The sequence below is a fragment of the Mustelus asterias genome, chromosome 9 (genome assembly GCF_964213995.1).
Source record: "Mustelus asterias chromosome 9, sMusAst1.hap1.1, whole genome shotgun sequence".
Taxonomy (NCBI): Eukaryota; Metazoa; Chordata; class Chondrichthyes; order Carcharhiniformes; family Triakidae; genus Mustelus; species Mustelus asterias.
Genome location: NC_135809.1, coordinates 47,957,506 through 47,982,947, shown reverse-complemented (window position 1 = coordinate 47,982,947; position 25,442 = coordinate 47,957,506). Strand labels below are relative to the sequence as shown.

At 42.3% G+C, this 25,442-nt stretch overlaps 1 protein-coding gene across 2 annotated transcripts in view; it reads left to right on the top strand.

Annotated features, from left to right (window-relative positions):
• cadps2 (Ca++-dependent secretion activator 2) overlaps positions 1–16,807 on the top strand; it is a 660,384-nt gene extending 643,577 nt beyond the window's left edge. For both annotated transcript variants that reach the window (XM_078220144.1, XM_078220143.1), the window contains 2 exons: positions 9,013–9,117; positions 16,103–16,807. In XM_078220144.1, the coding sequence (XP_078076270.1) occupies positions 9,013–9,117; positions 16,103–16,282 (285 nt within the window). In that variant the 3' untranslated portion in view covers positions 16,283–16,807. The remainder of the gene's footprint in view (positions 1–9,012; positions 9,118–16,102) is intronic.
• Positions 16,808–25,442: the final 8,635 nt, after the last annotated feature.

Here is a 25,442-nt window from a genome sequence, read left to right as displayed (position 1 = left end):
TCAGCAGGAGTTGGTAGTGCTTCTCATTCTTTCTTTCTAATGGTCTGCTGCCCACCTAATTTTGCCTTATTGTCAGTCACTACTTACCACAGCTTGAGCTCCTCCCAGGGGGCTAAATTATTATCAAAGGATTAAGAAGATGTAGCCTTGTACCTCTGACATTTCTGCCTCCTTTTCTATGCCAGAACACTAATTAGCTGTGACTAATTAAGAGAAATGTTCCCACTATAGAAACCTAATGCGGGGAGCCATGGAGTAGCAAGGGAGTGCAAAGGGCTGGGCAATAGCCGCATTTGCTGATCCACTTGAGTTTACTGCACTGAAAGCAGGGAGAGAACTAGATCACCTTTCAGTGCAACCAGCATGAAAGGCTTCTGATATCAGGGTAGCTGTTGCGTCGGCTGTGTTCGTCCATGAAGAGCTCAGAGGAAGCTCTGCTAGTGAAACAAATGTTTTTCCTGACACTTTCTGGTTGTCAAGTCTCTATTTAGCACCACAGTTGCATGAGCAATTTGTGTTTTGCTGTTTGTGCTATACAAAATATTATCTACTGATCAGCATGGGCCCTGTTATTAGAAACTTACTGCCAGCTCACAGCCAAAGTCCGTGTGTTACCAAGATTCAGCAAGGAGGAAAGGTGAAGGGCTTTGTTTCAGACAGAACAGATAGAGTATATCTTAATATTTATAGCAAAACTTTGTTTTTGTTTCTAAAATGCAAAATGAATTTTAGATTTGGACACTTTAAAATATTCCAGAGCCATGCTGCTACTTGTCCAATGATCTGCTTTTTTATCTTTTTGTCAATATGATGCTTGGTCATCACACTTTGATTCAAAAAGGTGCACCCAGAATTCCAACCTTGGCTGAGGTGTCAATTTGATTGAAGAGCACACAGGGAGGTGGAGCATTCTGTAATGGCTGAGCATTCTAGAGAGTACAAGGAAGGAAGAAGGAGCTTATGTTTATAAAGGACGTCATCATGTTCTCCTGTTATCACTGGAGAATTCACATACATCAATAGTTTTAAGCTGCCATTATTACATAAGCAAATACAGCAGCCAGTATAACCAGCTAATCTATTTTTAGTGGTATTCATTGAGGAAGAAATGCAGGACAATTGGAGAGTTCCCAAGCTTTTATCAACATGGGATCTTGAATGTCTGCCTAATCAGGACAAAGTGAGCATCAGTTCGTAATTCATCTGAAAGTTGGCATCTCTGATAATGCAGCACTGCTTCAGTACTACATAAAAATGTCAACCGAGGTTGCAACTAAATTGACGCAAAATACAACGAACTGAGCCAAGTTAACAACCCTCTAACTGAATAGCCATGATTAGAAACTTCAGACATGTACATATCCATGAGCTACATGATATTGCCTCTCAGAGTGTAGTGGAAGCCCATTAAGCAAGATAATAAATATAATTGCACTCTTAAGGCAGGATCAAGTACTGTGCTGGAAACTGTGTTGAATATTATAGATCATCTTTTGAAAAGTAATCATGGGATTTTAGAAGTCCATGATCCTTTCAGAGCTCTATTACTCATGACAATCGTATCCTAAAGGAATAAAAAATTACGCAAGCCATGTAAATGGTTATAATATTTAAGCAAAATTATAGCTCGTTATTTGATGAGACAATTTTGGTTAATTTTAAATGGTCCATGTACAAACCATAATTGACACTAAAGGCTGCTGAACTGCCCGTTCCCCATCTGTGTCACTGGTCATGATGGCCGCAGAATTCCGGCCAGTCATGCCACCACTGCAAGTGAGGATGGGGAATTTGGTGCTCAGCCAAATCTCCATTCACTGCAGCTGGACCAGAGAATTGCAGTGGTGTGAATGGCCAGAGAATTCTGGCCAGCGACTGGAAAATATAGCAGTAAATCAAAATAAGCACAGAATCTTGGATCTAGTAAAAAAAACAATGCGCTCTCAGTGTGTAGCACAATAGTGCTCATGATTCAGTATGCAATGGGTGACATATTCAAAACCTCTGCAAGGATTTTTGTTTCCAATTTCCATTAGATATTTAACACGGATTTTAGTTTTGAATTGTGTTTTATGTTTTCATACTAAAAATACATATTCCTCCAACTTACCCTAACTCTGTTTTCTAGAACCTGTTATCTGCTAAGTCACTCTAAAGCAAGTATTTACATGGCTTTAAGAAAAGAATGGAAAAGGAACCCTTGCAATGTGAACTTTCACGTGAGAAAGTATTTAATGAAAAGTTTCATAACAGTCATTAAGTCCACCAAAAATCAATGTTAGCATTCAATTCTGAAATATCCTAAATATGCTATTTCATGGAATAAGTGATACAAAAAAAGACTTACCAGTGAGATCAGCACCAGAGCTAGAATACTTCAAAACCACCATTTTCCCACCAACCTTATCAACAGGGCCTGGTCCACCCACCTGGCAATTACTGTAGGCAATTAACTCCGCAGTCACTGGCTCAGCACAGCACCAATTGTAAACCTACAGCAAATCCTGCATGATATCAGCACCATTGGGGTGGCACTGCCAGCAGCTGTGAAGACCATCTCCTAACTCAGCTTTTTTTAATCTCCCTCTGTTTCTGGGCTAGTGTCGGACTCGTCACTGCATTTCCCAAAGTGGAAGAGTCACTGGTGGCAGCCATGTGACCCTTTGCTTTTTTTCAACCATTGGCCATCGTGCATATAAATTGAATTACCCTGATAAGCCCTTTGAAAATGCAAATGAGCCCAAAATAGCTTGAACTTATGCCCAACTGGTAGATTGGCATGCACAGTAAGCCAAAAAAGATCTACAATGTTATTGAGGCATGGCAGTCAGAAAAGTGGAAATTTTGTCAAGCCACACCTTGTACCATGCATACTTGGGCCATTTCCTTGGTAAATGGTACTAATGGGTAGCCTGACAAAAGCAACTTTCTTGAGGAGTGCCACCCTCTTCTGCTTCTGTTCTAAGTGCATCGTATTGAGTCGGATTTCTGCCTCTTGCAGACATGCTGCATTGCCCTCTGGGAAGGGTACACCATTGTGCCTAACAAGGCAATCTTCTCATTCAGTAGAACCTCCATTTATCTAGCTATCGATTGGATGCTCTTCTGCCTCATTAGTTGGCAGCAGATTCAATTTCCTACCTCAGTGTTTCTTTTCTTTGATTTCTGCCCAGCAATTTCTCTTGTCCCATTTTGGCATTGGAAAGACGATAAAATATTTGCAGCCTTCTAAAGGTTAAGCATATTGTTTAAGCTCTTTACATGCCTACAGCCTTTGAATGTCTGCTGACATGCACAATTATTTAATGCTCCTTTTAGTGAACTTCCAGCACCAAGCCCAATATGAACTAAGGGCTACAATATATAAGTAATTAAGACAAGTCTGGGAAAACCCACCAAGTAAGAGTTTTAACAACCACCAGGTTGAAGTCCAACAGCTTTATTTGGTAGCAAATACCATTAGCTTTCGGAGCGCTGCTCCTTCGTCAGATGGAGTGGAAATGTGCTGTCAAACAGGGCACAGAGACACAAAATCAAGTTACGGAATACTGATTAGAATGCGAAACCCTACAACCAGCCAGATCTTAAAGATACAGACAATGTGGGTGGAGGGGGCATTAAGCACAGGTTAAAGAGATGTATATTGTCTCCAGACAGGACTGGATCTAGTGGATCTAAAATCCCAGACTGGAGACAATACACATCTCTTTAACCTGTGCTTAATGCTCCCTCCACCCACATTGTCTGTATCTTTAAGATCTGGCTGGTTGTAGGGATTCGCATTCTAATCAGTATTCTGTAACTTGATTTGTGTCTCTGTGCCCTGTTTGAGAGCACATTTCCACTCCATCTGACGAAGGAGCAGCGCTCCGAAAGCGAATGGTATTTGCTACCAAATAAACCTGTTGGACTTTAACCTGGTGTTGTTAAAACTCTTACTGTGTTCACCCCAGTCCAACGCCGGCATCTCCACATCATGACAACCCACCAAGTCAGTCCTACACTCGATTGTCAGGCACAATTTCCATCACTCTGATCTTCCTACTCTGGCACTCATATTGAGAAATCATCTTCTGTTGTTTAGAGAGCAAAGCTTATCAGATTATTTAAGATATTGGTATTTATGGAGGAGGGCTGATTCCTCACTTGGGAACCCCCAATGAAAAGCAGCAATTACAGGAAGCAATAATCAGAAAAACAGGAGTCTCAAGGACAAAGCAGTCTTGCAGTGGGGAGCCTGAAATAGACATTACGCCAATGCAATGGCCATAAATCCTGTTCCATGTTCAGGCACTGCCTGCCATTTCTTCTTCTTTGTTGGCCTTTACCAATAAGGTGGGCAGAGCACTTCCACCTTTGAATGAATATGTGCCCCTTGCACACCATATTGGAAGTTTAGAATGCCATTAAGTGTCCAAAAACCACACAATCTGTGACCAAGTTCCTAGGTCAGTGGATCTTGTGTGGACATTTTTAACCAAACGAGAAAGTGTCAGGTATAGAACTCAGAGTCACTTGTTAACTTCCTGAAAGTGGACTTGGTAGCGGTTAAAACCCAACAACTCTCAACCATAGCCTGTTGCCATGGATGTTTCATTCTGGTTACTGTTTTAGGATAAATGATTCCCTGCATTTGCCCCCTCCCCCACTCAGATTGGCTAAAACCAAAGTCATTTTCTTTTTAATGACAATTAAATTGGAACAAATAAACTGATGGGCTTTTGTGCTGTCAGCCTCTTACAGCAACAGTAATTTGAATGTGAAGAGTGTTTATGAAATTTGGCTGTAATTAATTCATTGTTAAGCAGTGTCTCCCAAGCAATGTGCTGACAGGGCCGTGGAAAATACAGGCAGGCAGGTCACCCAGATTAAAAAAGAATGAGTTCTACTTTTTTTTAATGCAGTGCCCAAAATGCTCAGGGGAGGAGTGAAAATACCTGATGTATATAACTCCTGGTGACTAAACGCTCCATTTTAATTTCAGTTGTTGTTAGTTGTTTGCAGCTTGCCAGCAGACATGTTGCTAAACCTCATTTCCAGTTGCCTTGCGTGGCAACCTCTCTGATCCTTGTTAGGACAGTTTAGGGGCTGACAAAGAGTTCACTCTTGCTATTGTGGAGCTCGTGGGCTGTGAGCGAAGCCTCCGCAGCTGCAAGAGACCCAGTTTGGCTCAGCTGTAGCATTTAGGCAAGTGCAGTCCCCCGGCTTTGTCACTGACTGCCAACAATGGGGGGGAATGTCTTTCAGTGCCTGTAGCAAGGCTGAACACAGTTGGGGATCAGTGCCAGGCATTCATGTCGCACCTCTTTTCATTGCAATAGATTATTAATTCAAGACTAAAGGTCTGCAGTGTTTGGGGGAGGAGATGGTGCCGGGGTTTGGAGAAGTAAAGAATGATGATGTGAGAGTGCTTGTGGCCCTGCTGAGGTGATTTTCATACTCGATGGAAGGCATCAACACAGAGTGCCGAGTCCCTGTTGACTCGTTTGTTATTAAAAGTACACAAGTGCCATGGTTCTCAACATTTTAGCAACCAGCCATTGTTCAATCTGAGTCATGCATCCGGCAGCATCATCTCTTAACTGTCTCAGAAAACCTTCATCCGCACTAGGTTAGAAAATGTTCCTTAAATGGCGAGATTAGACTGATGTTCTGTTTTCTGCACTCCTGTTGATTTGTTGGACCTTTCTGGGCTGGAAAGCGAGCGGAGGCTTGATGAGGAAATGGGCTGCTAATGTGACTTGCCAGCCTGGAGTCATGCACAATTGGTGTGAAGAAATACAGAGGTCACAGAGTGTCAAACACAGCATCTCTCCCTTGTTTCCTGTGGTTCTTGAGAGAGGTGGGCAGAAAATGAAGAGGATAAATCATGGCCTTGTGAGTTATAAGTAAAGAATCAGCAGGATAATTTGAGTTTTTAATCGCAGATTCCATTCGATGCAATGTAACGCAGTTCATATCTGACTTCTTCCTGTTTAATTATTCTGTTGTGAAAATAATTAGGTGGTATTTAGTGGAGGTGATAGAAGTGTCACCCTCTGACTAGAGAGTGTGCCACAACCTCATGTTACCTCTTTTCGGGATGGTCCGTCAAACTGGGAGCTGGTGGGTCTTCTCTTGGGTGAAGGACTCAGAAGGCAAAAGTTCTGCCTGTGGAGAACTGCCAACCAGTCACAAGCTGGCAGTGCTACTGCAGAAGTGGTGGCTGCACTACACGTACCCAAGGCCTAGGATTGTCTCTGATCCCAGACCACAGGTGAGTGATAGTGGGGTGGCGGAGGTGGGGGGGGGGGGGGGGGGGGGAGGGGGCGTGCGGGGGGATTGATGGAGGAGTCAGCAGCAGCAAGGGCAGGTCGTGGCTCTTAGCAGGCCCCCCTTCCCTCAGTCAAGCACCGAGCACCTTTGAATGAGGGATTCCACCCCCCCTGCACTCCCCCACTCAAGACTCAGAGGTTTGCTTGCTGTGTACCCTGCCTGGCAAGACCCACCTACTGCTGGGTTTATACCACCAGCAGTGGGATAAGGTTAAATGGGCATTAATTGTCCATTTAGCCATCAGTAAGACCTCCAAATTTGCCACAGGGGAGAGTATTAAATTCTGCCCATGGTCTTTCAGGCATTTGTAACTTTACACCATTGATTTTAAATCCTTTTCTTCCAGATTAATAACAGCAGATTGGAAGTTTGAAATAAAGTTAACAGGCCTCGAATGCTTAGTAATTAAGATCCTCTAATACATAGAGCTCTAAGTTCACCCCATTTGCACTGCCTGCCAAATTGACTGTCAGAACGTTTGAAGAACTGTAGTCTGTTAAACCACATATGGTGATCTATCTGATTGGGCAGGGAACTTAGCTTGACTCCAGCCACAATAAAATGCCAGACTTAAAACCACAGCTACTTTTGATCCTAGCAGATGCAATGGGGAGAAATATTGCCTGAGTAATACTGCAGTATTGCCACTGAGTTCTTTCGACTTCAAGTGAGGTGGAGCCAAAGATGGTATTTTGTATGTGGCTTTAATAAAGATGTGGAGATGCCGGCGTTGGACTGGGGTAAACACAGTAAGAGTTTTAACAACACCAGGTTAAAGTCCAACAGGTTTATTTGGTAGCAAATGTGGTATTTGCTACCAAATAAACCTGTTGGACTTTAACCTGGTGTTGTTAAAACTCTTACGGCCTTAATAAAGGACAGGTTTAATAATCAAAATAGCCTTTTTCATTCAATTTTGTACATACTTGTTTCTAAATTTCACTCAGAATTAGATGAGCTATGTAGAATCTTAAAAGACATTTTTTAAAAATCCAAGTCACAATCGGAATTACTGGGTGTGATATTGGTCTTGGATGGTAACAAAAATGGACAACTATGCAGGAGTACAGAAGAAGGGCATATAACTTTAAAATTATAGCTAGGCTGTTCAGGAGTGATTCAGGGGTGACTTTTTCACACAATGGATGGTGGAAACCTGAATCTTTTCTCCTCAAATGCTGTTGATTTTTTAAAAGGAATGTTTAACCTTAAGATTAGGCTTCTCCTGTCTGCTCTCTCTCTCGTGGCTTCCCAGCCCGTACGTTAGTTACGGAGAGGTGGTCGATGTGAACTATCCACCACTGGGTGGACAGGGCTGCTTCTGTCAACTTCCCAACCTTGGCTGTGGGGAAGCAACGGGCCTGTACTTTGTGCCTTCCCTGGGAAAGTAACTGAGTTAGGGAAATCAGCAGAATGTGATATGTTGGCTCCACAATATTTACATACAGTTTTTTAACATTTGAAACAGAAATTCTTGATGCCTAAGTGGAGTCTAGTTTAGCCATTTATTCAGGGTTTTCAATTTGAATGAATCTCACAACCAACAATTCTATTACATACTGTTAAACCTTGCAAGATGTATGCATGCCACTGTTAGGTTTATGGGTTGAAAAACATTAGATTTTGATTGATTAAGCTTGTGATGCTAAAGTTTAAATGAGAAATATACTTTTAAAATGTGGTTTTACTAACACTGTTCCTCTCATCCAAATTATCTTTATTCATATTCACTGATTCCTAAATTTACATAAAGCTTTAAGATCTTAAAATGGGTAGATATCTTGGTCAAGTCAGATGTAGCATTGTCATATGCAGTGGGGTATGGTGGCCATATTGAATTGACCTTTGTAACCAGCAGAATGCTCCAAACACCAGTCTATTGTGGCAAAATTACAAGATTGTTGGTGGGATTCTCCGGTCTCCCAGCCATGTGTCTAGGCGGTGGGAGGGAGTGTGCCATTTGCTGGCAGTGGAACTATCCAGTCCCGTCACTGTCAATGGGATTTCCCATTGAAACCACCCCACCACCAGGAAACACGAGGGCAGGAGTGTGTTGCCGGCGGGACCAGAAAATCCTGCTGCCAACAAACAGCCGGAGAAACCCGTCCTGTACTTTGATGTTAAAGTTATACATTGGCTTTATGTTACTACATATTTATGTTGACTATGACATTCACTTAATGTTAATAATGGCTGTGAGTTTATGTTACCTCAATATACTTAGTTGTCTAAACTAAAAGATGCAGTCAACCAATTATGGTTTTGTCTTCCCTGTTGGTCATATTGGATTTGGTCATATGTTGAGTTGGGTTAAACTATCAAAACTTTGAAAAGGAAGGTAAACAAGGAATAGGGGTCAAATCTAAATCCATATTTGTTTATGTTGAATAAAGTTTTATGTATGACTTTCCCTTTTAATCAGAAGTATCTTATAATAAGTCAAGCAACCTCTCATTTAACTATTTTACATTGGATGTTAAGACAATTGATGACAAATTGTAATTTTTAATTTGTTGACAAATTAGTTTCTATGGGATTTAAAGTGGGCAGTTCTTGAGTAAGAAACCAATGATTGGGCTATCCACAGGTAATAGCTTGCACAAGGTAAATAATAGGGTCTCAAATAAAGGAAATGTACTACTGGATCCATAATGTTTTTCCTCTGATGGCTGTAGAAATTTCTCTTTCTTTTCCCAGCAATGGTACACCAGCTCAATGAAAGTCATCTGTGTCTGGCTGACAGACCGTTTAGATCTGCAGCTCCATCTCTACCAGCTGAAGACACTCATCAAAATTGTCAAGGTATAAATAGCTTTGTACTTATTTCTCAAGAGGCCACTTAGAAGAAGTTGGAATGTACTATCTTCATGAGATAAATAACTGATAAATTCCATTTTCTTTGTGAAAAAAGGTCATTTTCATCTCAGTGACTTTAACATGCATATGATGCATTGTTGTATTTCAACATACTTGGCAGTCATATTGTGTGCTTGCTAAGAGAAGAGATTGATTGGAGAAATTATTTTTCAGGAAAATAATGATGATTTAAAAGGGAGATGCAGTGAGTCATTAACTATCAGGATTAAAGGCAAGATCAGATCTGCATTTACATAAGGGGATGACACACCCTCTTTTGAAGATTAGGCACAGTCCTGTAGATTTATATAGATTTACAGTGGAATATTGATGCATGGGAATTTTCAAACTGATGGGGCAGAATTTTTGATTTTGGGTTGGGACAACAATGTCCGAATCACTTCCTGGTCCCAACCCCACGCAGCAGAGGCGTGGTTGACACACCTGTGCAATTTTTGTTGGATTGGCCAATTAAGGACGGTGGGTGAGCTCCCAATGGTGGAGGGCCAATAGAATCTCCTCATATAGTGAAATGGAGCTCTGGCCACCTGGTTTGTCGCCAGGAGGTGGTCAGCTTTCTCTGGCCATGTTTCAACTTCTGCAGGGGGCACACCAGCTGACTAAACATTTCCTGTTAGTGCATAGAAGAGGGGCCTTAATAGGTCCCTTAATGTCCTCAACTGGTTAACAGCTGCCTGTGGGTGCTTAACTGTCTCACCCCAAATCCACCCTCTTTAAAAAATGTCCTAGAGGAGGGACAGTGCCAGCAGGCTAGCATGCCAGCTGGCAGTGGGAAACTCTGGGCATATCTGTTTCCGCCAGACTTCCATAATTCTGCCCATGGTGCAGGAATATCCCCTTTCTATAGGATAGGTCATACCTGACAAATTGGATTGGAGTAACAGACAGGGCAATGTCAACAGATGCTATTTAGATGGACTTCCTGAAGGTATATGATAAAGCCCATCATAAAAGACTGTCAGCTAAAGTTGAAGCTCATGGCATTTGAAGGCAAATTATTGAGCTAGTTAGAAAATTGGCAGAGCAGAAGATGACAGAGGTCAGAATGTTATGCCCTCTCCTCACTCTCAACTTCCTCCCTGGGAACAGTAAAATACCCCTGGTGAGGGCATCATGCCCATTGACTATCTGCCTTTGCTGGAATTTACCAGTGTTATGGTGGGTGTCGTGTGGTGTGCCCACCTTGGGCCAATTGATAACTTTAGATAATCGATTAATGGTTACTCAGACTCGCTACTTGCCAACCTCTACTTGTTCTGCCCACCCTCCAACCCACCCACTTGCAACACCATACCCCTCCACCATATCCCAATTGTAGCCCAACCCCTGACATCAGGGCCTGCCTGACTGGCCCAGGCAAAGTTCTTAGGACTTACCCTGACCTTGGCGAAGCATTCCAATTTACCTCAGTGTCCGACCTCCTCCAGGATTTCTCGTAGAGATCCGACTCCAGCAGTGGCTATAGCTCCTGAAAATGGTGCTGCTGCTGGCTATCTCATTAACCAGCAGCTCTTGGAGATGAGACATCCTCCCACATGAGATCAGAAACCATGGCCTCAAGCAATTGACAGCCTGAGAACCATAAAATTGGGCCAATGCTGTGCAAGCACAGTTGTATGCACAGCCACCATTTTTATTGGGTGTATCGTGCAGTGGGGTGCATGCATAGTCCTCACTGGCTGGGAATAGCAAATGTTAAAACAACAGCTGCAGAATCTCTCAAGAGCCTTACAATTTTCTTTTTCCCATTTGATTTCCTTGACATCTTTCTTGCCTTTGTCCGCCCATCCATTTGGGAATGCACCTTTCTTCCAGTTAACCATTTTGTCATAGGATTGTATCATCTGCCTGCCTGTTGGTGTTTAAATGTGCTGGGGAAAATGTGCCACAAAGTACAAATGGTATTGTGGTCATACCGGGTGGATCAGAAACCTTCTCTCCCTCACCATCCTGATCCCTGGAAACTGGGGGTAGGCAACGCCTGACTGGCGCCTGACCAAGGAGCTCAGAAAAAGGAGAGTTGGCTTCCAACCAGCACTGTGACTCCTGCAAATGACGACATAGGATTCTGGCCATGCACTGCCAAGTGTGTGTGCATATGCAGACAGGTATCGGTGACTATCTTGCATTGGCAAGAGAACGTGTTAAAATGACATGATGAGGCGATTTAATTGAAACATATAAGATCTTGAGAGGCCTTGACATGTTGGATGTGAAGAGAATGTTTCCACTTGTGGGAAAATCTAGAACCTGTTTAAAAATCAGAGATCACTCATTTAAAACGGAGATGAGGAGTGTAAAGGGATATGGGGGAAAGGCAAGTTAATGGAGTTTGGTCACAGATCAACCATGATCCCACAGCATGGCAGCAAAGATTTGTGGGGCTAAATGATCTCCCCCTGTTCCTATGCTTCAATTTAGCTAATTAATATTAGAACTTAGTTTATCAGATGATTGCACCATTGTGGGTTAACATGAAGTGAAAAATAGATATTAAAATATCAAGAGTTGTACAAGCCAACCACAATGTGACCATCTGTGTTGTATTTAGTTCAGTAGGTGGAGATTTCCACTCAGAAAACTTGACCCAATGTGCAAACCCACAATGTTTTCTGTCGTACTAATTTCACCTACAAGAGGCGTCATCATTGAAGTTCTCAATTGTAAGGAAGCCACAGCTTTCAGATTCATCCAGCCTGGGTGACACACACAATAGGTTCTGTTTAACAGTGAGAAATTATCAAAAAAAAAGGAATTATAATGATGTGTGTCATGGGCAATCTAAAAATATATTTCCCCTTCAAGATTCCATTTTGTTGTCTTTTGTCACTCACCCAACTCACTGTCTCTGATCACTCAGGAATATGCTCAGGTTAACTATTAATTTTAACCATCAAATTAATTCCCACATTCAGCCATATTTCTCCACATCCCATACCTTCTCTGTTTTATTAGACTTTTTTAAAAAACCTTTGGATCATCCTATACAACATCCACAATTGCAGGAGGAATTGACATATTCTTACACAACATAGTGGATTAAATCCAAAAATAAATGGTACTGTGAGAATCCTCTCCATATTCCTGCTCCCAGTAAGGACTGGCACTGGGAGGATCTATGTTTTCAACACGTTCGTAGTCGGGAAGACTGCCACCCCCTTTCATGATATTGACCAACTGCTGTAAATCAGTTGATCAAATTCTGCTGAAAACCATCAGGAAAAGTAGCTGGAGGATGAATGCAAGTTGTGGGTAACATGGCAAGGAGTGAAAGGGGGAAACACTCCTTTAGATATCAAAGCAGCCGAGAATTCACCAAGTTGCCTGCCTACCATATGTTTCACTCCACGGCAGCAATCCAGTTCTACCTGCAAAGTGGATTTTCAATATTGCTGGCCTCAGTTCTCAAAAGCAGACATTTCACTTGTACCTGGTTACCAGTCTTTCTCTTCCCCCTCCCTGCTTAGCCCCCCCTCTCTCCCTTGTTTTCAATCTCCACTCTCCCTCTTCCATCCCCTTTCTATCTCTCTCTTCCATACTTCTCTCTCTTCATTCTCCCTCTTACTCTCTTTTTCATATCGCTTTCTTCCACTCTTTTCAACTCCCTCTCTCTTTTCCTGTGCTCCCTCCCTCTTTTCCTGTGCAGCCTCCCTCTTTTCCTACCCTTGTTCTCGCCCCTTCTGCCATATTCTTCCTCTCCATAGAACCATAGATTCCTACAGTGCAGAAAGAGGCTATCTGGCCCATCGAGTCTGCAGAGAATCTCCAAAATGCTTGACAGTATATTGGTGATGAGAATTTACATCGAATTGACTCTTGAAGGGTCAGTGTTTGCAGGGATATTTGCAATGATTAAAAATATCCAAACAGCTAAGATACAAATCACCGCTCTTCAAAACAGGTACTAATATCTTAGTGATGTGCCTTGATTTGATGGCATCGTGACTGACTTTTTACTTGCATCTGTTCCCTTGGTTATGTGGCATTTAGATTCCAAAGCTGACCCATGTTGACATGCCAAACAAAATAAACTAATTGTACGCTTTAGACTGGGGGCCCATTTAATACAACAGTATAATGCACTGAATGTTATATTTACCAAAACAGTAAAGAAAGCTTAATAGGTTCCCTTTGAAGGCATTGCTTTTGTTGGGCTTGGTGAATGGCTCTTCAATAATGTGATCATTTTCCTACAATCCCGTTCCTTATTGATCTGCATCTGTAAAAATCTAGAGAGCATCTTTCTGCAGATGTACCTTAGTCTGCTGCTTTGCCCAGGAAGGTTAAGTTTGGATTTTAAAAATCCTGTGGATGATAGGGAATGGTTTAAATTGTTTTCTTCTAAGTTTTCACCCCTTCTGCTACTCAAACAGCTGATTCCTGATGACAGAGAACTGATCGACAATCAACTGTACACTCGAGTACTTTGTCAAACATCTTCCTGCATATAGCAACCTGCACAGTGAATTTTATCAGTTCATTCAATCATGGGAGGTGTCATAGCCAGGCCTGATCTTGGGATCACCTAACATCCTTCCTGCGAGCTTTCATGAGGATGACTGTGAGAGAGCAGGAATAAAAACAGAAAATGCTGAACAAACTCAGCAGGTCTGGCAGCGAGTGTGGAGGGAAAAACAATCCAATATAACTCCTCTTCACAGTAGCTTCAAAACAAAACACTCAAGCACTTAAAGGATTTAACATCTTACGGAAAATGCAGTATCCCAAAAAGGCAAGTGAGCAACTATTAAACCAAGGCTGACAGAGTGTGAGCTTCAGATGCATGACGGAGAGTCAGCACCGAGCAAAAGCCAGGCACTCCTCCATAGTGAGGAGGAACTGGCGAGGGAGTCGTCACAGGGCAGCTCGTGGCACTTCCTGCTGGGCAGATGTGGAGCAAAAACAAACAGCACCAGTCGGTCACCCACCAATTACTGCAGGAGACAAACACCGGCACGGCCAGGCCAACTGGAGAAAGCATTTTTATAATGGTTTCACAACACAGCTCAAAATGAAATAATCAGGCAGAAGTATCACATGGTACCAAACAAACCATCATGTCCTAGGTTGGCAGGGACTAAACTTTATAATAATCTCAGTGTGACAGGTAAGAATTGGGTGAATAATAAGCCTGACTTCCTGCTTTCTAAAAGTAAAATACTGCAGATGCTGGAAATCTGAAATAAAAACTGAAAATACTGGAAACACTCAGCAGGTATGGCAGCTTCTGTGGAGAGAGCAATTAGTTAAAGTTTCCAGTCTGTGTGGCTGTTCTTCAGAGCTGAGTGAGAAGGGTGTGGGTTCAGGGTAGCACAGTAGCTAGTACTGCTACCTCACAGCGCCAGGGACCTGGGTTTGATTCCCGCTTAGGTCACTGTCTGTGTGGAGTTTGCATGTTCTCCCCGTGTCTGCGTGGGTTTCTTCCGGGTGCTCCAGTTTCCTCCCACAGTCCAAAGATGTGCGGGTTAGGTTGATTGGCCATGCTAAATTGCCCCTTAGCGTCAGAGGGTTAGTAGGGTTATTAGGATAGGGCCGAGGTGGGATTGTGGTTGGTGCAGACTCGATGGGCCAAATGGCCTCCTCCTGCACTGTCGGGGTTCTAGGAAGTCCAACTTGGAAATCAAAATCAAGTCTGACATCCCAGTGCAATACTGAGGGAGTGCAACACTGTTGGGGGTGCTGCATTTTCCACCAGATGGCACTTTAAGTGCCTCAGCATGTTTTATTGTTTTAAAGAGGCTGTTTAAATGTTGTAGCTGAGTGGAAAAATGCAGTGCCAGTGTGCTACTAACACTGAGAAGGTCCTAGTTTCATCCTATAGCACCATACGACTTCAGCAGTACCTTTCCAGGACTGTGATATTGGGCTTCCATCTTCCAGCTGGGAAGTGGAAAGAGATGGGTACCATTCTGTCCAGCTGTAACCTGTAAGCCTACAGACCAAGTGCTAGAAAGTGGAATTAAAATGAGTGGCTAATTTCTTCTTTTCTATTTTTTTGGCTGGTGCAGACACAAACGGGCTGAATAGCCTCTTTCTGCACCGTAACTTTTCTTCTTTCTATTCTCAATTGCCATGGCCGTTTGTGAACATCAGATGTGGACAGGATTAGGCTCTGCTGAACTTGTCAAAGCTAACAAATGGAGAATAGCCAGTTAGGCAAGGTAATGGCACTGGATTGTATTTACCCCAGTAAGGGAGCAGGAGAAAGAGAAAAAAAGGCATTTACAGAGTGTCCTACCTGACTTTGTAACATCCTAAATTTCTTTACTGTCAATAACCTACTATTTACTGTTACAATGTAGCAAATGCAGCAGCCAGTTTGTGCGCAGCAAGCTCCTACAGATAGCAATGAAATGACCAAATCATCTGTTTCAGTGATATTGTTGGAGGGATAGATATTGTCCAGAGTACCAGGAAGAACCAGCCTGTTCTTCTTCAATATATTTGATTTGCCACGTGTATTGGGATACAGTGAAAAGTATTGTTTCTTGCGCGCTATACAGACAAAACATACCATTTATAGAGTACATAGGGGAGAAGGAAAGGATAGGCTGTAAAATAGTGTTGAGAGTGCGGTGGGATGGTTGGACCACCTGATGGGCAAAACAGGGCAAGCTTTCATCGGAAGGACGGCACTTGTGTCAGTGCAGCGCTCCAACCGCCCAGATTTGGTGAAATGGGACTCAGAATGAAAATAACAGGGCAGTTGCCACCATATCTAATATGATCCCACTAACAACCAGCATGTTCGCTTTACACAGAGCATGTCTGGTTGCCCCATGTTACTCATCTGCAGAAATAGATTTGCTTTGCTTCAAATCGAATAGGTTGCCGTGGCATATTTGGCGGCTGCACGTCCTAGAAACAAAATGCTTATTTTGAAAATGATCTTTTTTTCCTCTTGCTGCAGAAATCGTACAGGGACTTCAGACTGCAAGGGGTTTTAGAAGGGACGCTGAACTGTAAAGAATATGAAACCATCCACACGCGTTTAACAGTGGAGGAAGCCACAGCTTCTGTGTCCGAGGGTGGAGGTCTCCAGGGTATCACAATGAAAGACAGCGACGAAGAGGGCGAAGATGTAAAATAGAGAAAAAAAATAAGGAGACGGTCCTTTTGGACTCATTATTTTTCAACCAGTGTTTGTACCATTTCTTCAGAGGACGACGGCGGGGGAAAAAATACAGTGTAATGAGGTTGCCCAACTTTACAGCATAGCCGCAGAGCAGGGAGGGGAGGGTAGAATTGTGACTGAACTCGGTGCTGAACTGTGCCCATAGTGTCCGGCTGCTCCTCAAATCAGACATGGTGTACTTCTCCCCATTGATAAAGAGCAAAGGGACCTAGGATTCGACTTTCCCGGGGGGTGGGGGGAGAATACTCTGACAGCAACCTCTAATATTAGGAAAATGTGTCCACAGTCCAGGTGGCAGGAAAACCTGGCATAAAGTGACACATTCCCAATGAAATCACCACCAGTGTGGCATCGGGCACACCGACTCCTCTGGAAGAGAAATGTACGGGGAAGGGGGTGCTATTAGTCATCTTGTGCGGTTTGTGGTCTTAATTGGTGACATAAAGCAGCATGATAGAATAAAACAGCCATGTCATCTCGAGGTGTTTTTTTTTGTGCCTGATATTCTGGGCATCTTTGTAAATATAGCGATGCCTTTCTGTAGATCCAGCTACGAAAATATTACGCGCATTTCACCGACCTGGAACAAGGGCACATTGATCTGGAGAAGTTAAACAGAGTGTGCATAACCAGGCAAGAATGAAGCGACTTTGGAACATTGATTTCAGTGGGGCGGGTGGAACTGGACAAAGGCATGTCCCTGCAAAATAGAAGCCCTGTGTCAGTGCCGAGGCTGAGTGCTCAGAAACATTCCTCCTTCTCTTGGCTTCCCTGCACTGTAATTGTCGAGTCGCCACAGATTCTTACACCTGTCTCTAGTAGGAGTGTGAAAATGCCCCTAATGGTTACCCCACTCAATGGCCACTGCGAATTACTATTCAGGAATGTTTGCATCACTTATAAAACCGATGGCAAAAAAAAATCCATCTTGATATTGAGGCTTTAGTTCTAACAAACCCTCGTCTACATTTCCATTTTATATTCGTTTAACAGACTTGCCTGGAACTATGAGGTTTATGAAGATGTTTGCGAATTGTTCAAAGAATCGGACTAACTGGGACATTTAAAAAATTCTCACTTTTTAAAAACAGCATCAAGCTGTGCGTGGACGGTCTAAATACTTAGAGGAATCTAATTATTGAAATGAGGATCTATTTAAATAGTTCAGTAAAGTGATTTGCGTTTGACATAATAGCGATCAATGGGGCTGCATTGTTTTATGGATCATCTCGTTCAGAAAAAACGTGACTTTTTAAAAGATATGTCTTTGGATTTTTAATCTAAGACACAAATATTAGTCAGCGCTTGTATGGCGTGTGTGTGAGAGAGAGATTGCCTGCATTCTGTGATTTATATGAGCGGCTCAGCGCTATTTATCTGAATTTGCAGTAACCCAGCCTTCAGAGAGAGAGAAATGGTTAGCGCCCTGCTTTTTGGAACTGTGCTTATCTCCTGTAAATAAAGCGTGTACAACCTCAGCGCAGTGTGAAGAATTTTCAAAATAACCCGAGAATAACAGCAGGTACTAGTGGAAATGGACAGCCGTTTCAGAACGGACTCGGCTCCAGATTTTAAACCCAGTGCGGTATGTTTGTGTATTACTGGACTTGCTTTTTTTTCCCCCCCTAGTTTAATTTCACATTACCACATCCTTGGGTTCAGGGATAAGTCAGATGAAATTCGCCTCAATAATGTGCCTGCCTTTGAGAATTAATGAAAGGAACACGCTGTGAAAATGTTTTCACAAACAGCCAATTAACAACAGCGAACCAATCACCAGGCCCCGAATATTTGGCTATGTATTTCTTTTAACATTTCCATACGAGGTCCAGTTTGAATAGTTGGATGTGGTCGTTGAGAAACGACACCAACTCGAATCATTCGTTATCCTCCAGCAGATTGGAACAAGTCGGCCAATGGCAAGAGAAACTAGGGTGGCTATTGATGCCTGGGTCTGACCCATTGATTTATTAAACACTAACTCGTTCATTCTTTGGTTCCGGAATCGGCAGAATGGCACATTTCTAATTGTAATTAAGATTATTGATGAGTTCCAGTCAATATTTGGGGTCACAATATAATTGCAGAGTGATATGTTGTTGTCATTTTAGCCGGTGTTAGATGTACTGTGATCAAAACCGCTGGGTACAGAAAAATAGCTCACCTTACTTCCCTCAAGGATGCATTAATTATCATTTATTTAATGGCATCTTGCATTTCAAGTACATAAGCACAGCTGTTGATTTTCTTAATACGCCCGTCAATTGGCAACTATTAAAATGTAACTATGTAATTTTTCATTGATTGCAAAATGAGTTCCACACCAAATGTGGATGTTCCCCTCTATGCGATCTTTCAAGTTTATTGACATGTCTCTTAAATCACCACAACTGCTGAATGATACATTGAGCTTATCTTGATGGCGAGTGAAAGCAGATGGAGATGTAAATGTGTTAACTTCCTGAAACAACAGTGTCCAAATGTATGAAAAGAATGTTTGATGTTAATGCAGTAAACATGGACTGACTGAAGTACCCTAAAATGGAATGGGGTCACTGTAATCAGGATTGGGTTTTTTTTTTAAAGCAGAGGTTCGAATTTCTGACCACAACAGAAATATTTGCAGTTTAATCATCGACAGTTGTTCATTGCGTTATAAATATTCTCTGTTACCCTGTTGAAATCTCCAAAGTAAAATATACACAGAACTCCTAGCGCAGGATAAGGCCATTCAGCCCAACTGATGCCGATGTTTATGCTCGACCTAAGCCTGCTGCTACCTCTTTCCATCGCACCCTCCCTCCAAATATACCTTCAATTCCTCTAATCCCCCCACCTCCAATCCCTCCCTAGATTTGTGGTACCGAACTCTCAATAAAGAAAGTGGCTTCAGGATTTGGTTTAATTTGGACAATAATCGTTGGTGCTCGCTTGGAGGTTAGAATTTCCAGCAATGCACTTTATTCAGTACACTTTCTGCCAGCATCTGACCTGTCCACACAAGACGTAGAAGTTCCCAAAAAGTGAACACGTCGATGTCAGAGACAGACATTGATCGAGTGAATGTAATTTATTAGAGGACCCTCCTATTCTACCAGCAATTCCTTACTATTAAGGACTGACACATGCTGGTTATGTAAATGATTAGATATGATCACCCAGTCGACTGGCAATGCGAAAAGTGTGTGTTTGCTCACTCACCAGGATATTTACTTATAAAATGGTGGGATCAAAGTGTGATGGCAGCATCGTGCATTGACAGAGCTTCACGCGGGGAAAAATGGATTCTCAGCAGTAACAGAAACATTAGGAAAGATGACCCAAAGTAATACAAGTGGCCTTGCCACATACTACTAATAAAATGTAGCAATTAACGCAGTTAAATATTCAAGCTATTGCTTATGCAATCTAACGTGGCCTTTTTTTTTGTTCTTTTTATGTGAGCAATATGGGAAACAGTTTACACTTTGTAAAAGGCGCAGCGTCGAGAGACCCCTGACTGGGCAGTGTTTTTAGTTAGAAATGATGTGGAGATGCCGGCTTAGGACTGGGGTGGGTACAGTAAGAAGTTTCACAACACCCAGGTTAAAGTCCAACAGTTTATTTGGAATCACGAGCTTTCTGGGTGCTGCTCCTTCGTCAGGTGATAAAGAATTAACTTCAGCGTAGGGGAGAGGGAGAAGCAGGGTTAGATAGGGGGAGGTCTTCCCTGGAAACAAAAAGTTAGTCATTAACCGAATGGCCCGTACCGGCTCCCTTTAAGTAAATTTTCACTGTGTTCATCGTCCATGATTGGCGCTTATCTCGTTTCTGTGACTTCCTGCCGAAGCTGCTGTCAATTTCAAGTAAACGTGTGTTTAGCTACATGTCGGTGTAGGGTTACAGAACACGCAAGTACGGGTGTATTTTTTTAAAATGTTTTTAAGCAGTGGTTTCCAGCATGTTATGGATGCTTATATTATAGGCAAGAATAATTACATCAAACTAAATTGGATTTTTTCGTTGGTCAGTGGGTTTTTGAAGGTGTGTTTGACCTCAGTTAAATTGTGGCAAATATGAATCATCGAAGGAAATAACAAGTCTAAGATGGCAGCACAAATGAGGTCATTGCAGTCAGACTCTGTTTTCTCAGTACAAACGCCTCGCTGCTGCGAAAGAATCTCTGGTGGCAGAAGTTTAGCTTAAACTATTATTCCCTTGTGCATTTACTGTCCGAATAAAATCGGAGAGGACATGTGCAATGTTGAAAGGGAGTGATTTCAGGGAGGGGAAGAGAGATACCACTTTGTTTCCGTGTAGTGTTTGTCAAGAAAGGAAAAAAGGGAGGAGGGGGGGGGGATTTCAAACACCAAGTGTAAATGTCCCGAGGTACAAAATTGTGGATGTGTAGCCTTTTAACTGACGTTGAAGCAGCATCGCATAGGACAACTTGGAATGGTACTGCGCCCATGCACAATACACTCATACAAATGCAATAACCATCAGTAAGTAGACGCTTTTGTCAATGCTTTGTCATTGAAGTGCTTCTAATTCAACTTAAAATGCTTTGGGATACTAATGGGCAGGCCATAGATTCGGAAACTGGGGCAGAAAAAAAGTTGCCAGATAAAAGGGTATTATTGCTGTTAGCGCTGTAGAGTTAATTTGCAATATTCCTCGTCAACCACCACCGTGTTTTGTGGTCCACGCACACAATATTTCAGTGCTCAAACTCGATTTCTCCTCCTACAAAGCTCGCACTGTCAACAGGCTCCGTGTGTCAGACTTTCCCCCAGGAACACAGTCCTGCATAACAGTCAAGCGAGAAACGCACAGAAAGGGGGCTAACCACATGTGATCACCCTACCGTTTAAATTGTTAAAGAGGAGAGAAGCGGTAGCCGAACGTTGTGTTAACTTCCCCATCAAAAAGATCAAACATAATAGGGGGTTAATGGCAGCAGGGGCTGATCCACCAATTTGACTGCATTGCATTCACAGCACGTTACCGAGAGAAGGGGAGTTTCGCATAGGGTAAAGGAACGTTCAATGTCATGTTAAAATAGTAGTGGGAGCCTTCATTGAAGATTGAAGGGGATGAATTGAGACCTTTCTGGGCAATATTGAAATTCGACCTAGACAAAACGCACAATAGTTAATTAGATCTCGACGGGTGGATAAACATATTCCAGTGAATAATGAGAAACTGAATACCGCCACATTTAATCAAATTCTTTGTTAGTTTCATTTTTATTACCCTCAATCTGCTCAATTTCCAAAGCCGCGGTCTATTTTCCATAATTAAGCCGCACATTGATAAACTCAGTGGTTTGGCATATGTCAGTAATTTGGATACTTCAGAGTAGATCTTTATACAATAAACCAGTCAGCGAGTCTTTTTTTTAGACACATAAAAGCTGAAGTTGTCCAACTTCTCCAACAAAAATAGGAGAACTCTTTAGGGACGCGCTATTTATTCCATTCTTGTCCCCGGCATCAAGTGAAACTAAACGACAAATCGCTCCGTCAAAAAAATATCTAATCAGCGTCGCGGAATCCCAGTCTTAAACAAAAACCAAACCGGGGAGAGGGAAATTAAGAGATTGGGGCAACTCCTGGTGCACAAAATGATACCCCAAACAATTCGTGGCTCTTTCAATCCGGTTCCCCCCCCCCCCAAAAAACAAAAAAAAACCAACCATTATCTCATTCCGTTCTCTGTCGGATTTAACTGGCCATCTCCGGCGGTGTTTAATCCCGGAGAAAAAAGGTTAAAGGATAGTAAACGCAGTAATTAGGAAATACATTTGTGGAGAAAGGGAAAGGGATTACAATCCGTTCTTGCTGCGCTGGGCGATACACCCAGAAAGCTTGGTTTTGTCCCCAGTCACTCTGACTCACAAATGTGGTTTAACTCTGTTTTATTACTAAACTGTTGTTTATTTGGTAGCGCCAATTACTCTCATTTCATTGTGCACGGTGCTCGTCTTGAATGTTTTTACACTAACGTAACCAACCAACTGTGTGTTTTTAAAAAGCTGCACTTCGCGTATCAATTAAACTTTCCAACTGCAACACCGTAAGCAAAGACATCACAAGATCTGTTACAGCTTCTTTCTTACATAAACCGCGGGATGAACTTCCACAGGCAGTTTCAGTCGGGATAAAACTAAATACTTGCTTAACCGCAAAATAAGTGGCACATTGTCACGTTCCTTTGATTATTTACCTCTTTAAGAACTGGTGTCCGGGCTTCATCAGCCTTTACAAACTCCCAAATTCGGGCAACAAGGGACCTTTTTATATTGCCGGAGATACAAACTCTTAAGGCCGAAAAACGAAATGTGGGTGTTTTTTGTTTCGAAAGCAAGCATCTTGTGACATTTGAGTGTGTGGGAAAGTCATTTTCACGGAACCATTATTCAATTTGACCAATGCGGTTAGGGAAGGTCGAGCAAGGATCTGTCCTAAACTGGAGTTCTCTCTCTGACTGCGTTGGAGACCAATTTGGGATTAATTGTGTTATTTATGTCGCCCTGCGGCAGCCCCTGGTGTGAAATTCCAGCAAATCAATTTCTAACCCGCCTGGAAAAAAAATATCATTTATTAAATAAACTAAATATGCATTACACCCTCAAAATAAACGCAATTCAGATGAAAACAGTGATGCAACATTTGCGAAAACGCGACAGAAACAATTACACATTTGCCGCTGAAATATGCTAACGGACTTTTAATTAAGGATTGTTCGTTTTGCTAATAAGCGTTTCTGGTCGTGTTAAAGATACCAGGTGTTAATAGATAGACTGTCAGCGGTGTTGAACATGTGTGAATCGGGGCTGAAACATAACACGAGACTTGAACAGGCAAGAAGGTTGATGTTGGAATATGCCTGTGATTTATTTTCCTCTTTTGATCTATTTATGAATAATGTGGGATATTTATGTGCAGTGTGGAATTTAACATTCCCGGTACCCAGCCGTTCGTAGTCACAAACTGATTCCAAATCTAGATGCTACCCCCCCCCCCCCCCCGGAATTCCCAAAGATCGCTACAATTTAGCAGCCATCTGTTTCCAGGCATTGGCGAGACATCACGCTGAATAAACGAGGGGAATTGACAATGAATGACAAAGAATGCGGTTTCTCTCGATCGGGAATAAGAAAGTGACGAGGGGAAAATGCTGATACAGCATTACTTTTCAATCCGTGCCTAAATTAAACTCAAAACGACCAGTTGGAATTTTGCAGTCAGTTTAACCTGTTCAAGATGGCCAGACTGTAACCCCCCGCCCCAGGGTGAAATGGGGACTCCCTTTTTCTAACAGTCCACTTGTATTGGAACTGCATTCAAAGGCAATTTCCCAAACTGGACCTCTGAGATGAGAAATCGCACTGTATGTTTATTGCAGAGAATTGATTGCATAATTATATTATTAGACCTTAGAATCATTTGATTGATTCTAGTTGAATCATCCGTAAATAAAATGAATTGTAACCCCAGTAATCTAATACCAGGTGTACCAAGATATAAATGCGTATGTTTGTGGGGATGATATTCAATGATAAACACTCCCAATGCAGGCTTGCTGTATTGCTAACAGAATCTCCTCAGAACATGTGCTCAACTGTAACAATCGACTACCATTTCATGTTAACAATACTCTTTCTGGAAGCTTAACCTTGGAACTTCACTATGAAGCACGGATGATCGCGTTTTTAATTGTGAATTCCATCATCGATCCGCGCGGACCTGGTCTCTTTCCAAAGCGGGTGGCAATGACAAAAATCAACGTTGCAATTTAACACTGCACTGCCAACAATGAGAACCCACCAGCCTTTCTTTCACTACACTCTCTCCACACACATCACAGTCTCACAGCATATTGTTGTATGTGTGAGAAGGATCATACAATATGTAAAATTACAGCAGCATTGAGATGGTTTCTTGAAGGCCGTGTTCCAGGGGAAGAGGTACTGAGTTACAGTCTTGGTTGGCAATTTTTCGGTGACTATATTTGATTTGATTTATTATTGTCACATGTATTAACCTACAGTAAAAAGTATTTTATGTACCGAATATCAGAATTATACCCCTTAAACCTGATACCTTGAGCGAAACGATGGTGTAAACCTGGGCTAATTGGAGATGGCTTTTGCCATTGTGCATTGCATAGCAAAGTACTGTTTGCGTTTTCTCGATAAATCCATCGAGGGGAACTGATCCCATATAGGTCTTTCCACCTCGTCCCCCTGATTGCAGGGAAAGCCTTGCAGGAGGTTGTGTCACACTGGTTTTAGTTCATTTTCTATAGAATCACAAAATATTAGAATCATAGAATCCCTACAGTGTAGAAAGTGGCCATCTGGTCCATCCAGTCTGCACTGACTCTCCAAACACTCTCTATGAAAGAGCATCCAACTAGGCCCTCCCCTCTGCACTATCTAAACTCCACACAGTCACCCAAGGTTGGAATCAAACCTGGGTCCCTGGTGCTGTGAGGCAGCAGTGCTAACCGCTGTGCCACCCAATATGTGGCACAGAACCAGCCTTTCAGTCCATGCCGAACTTTATCGTCCACTGGTGTCTTCTCCCATCTATTCTCATCTAATTCTACAATCAATCTCCTTCTCTCTCATGTGCTTGTCTACCTTCCCCTTCAATATAGCCAAGCTATTCGCTTGGACCATTTCCTGTGATAGTGAGTTCCATGTTCACATAACTCTTGGGGAGCTCGCTACCCCAAGGAATGGTTGAAGAAAATAGTATAGATGTGTTTAGGAAGAAGCTAAAGAAGCAAGGTCCAATAAACTTAACTTCCTGTTTAGTCCTTGTGCTGTTTTCCTGATGTCCAAACAGACATGCACAGAACTCTTTGTTACTATTTGGAATGCACTACCTGAGAGGGAAGCAAAAGCAGATTCAGCAGTAACTTTCAAAATGGAATTAGATGTAGACTTGCAAAGGATAAAATACAGGGCTATGGGAAAAGCAGGAAACTGCCTGCAGAGGCACCATGGCCTCCTTCTTGTTATATGTTTCTATGACTTGTGACTCACTACAGTACTGGTGCAGTGTAACGTCTGTTACACAATCACCAAATATAATCACACTTCAAGTATTGGCTTGAAGTGCTT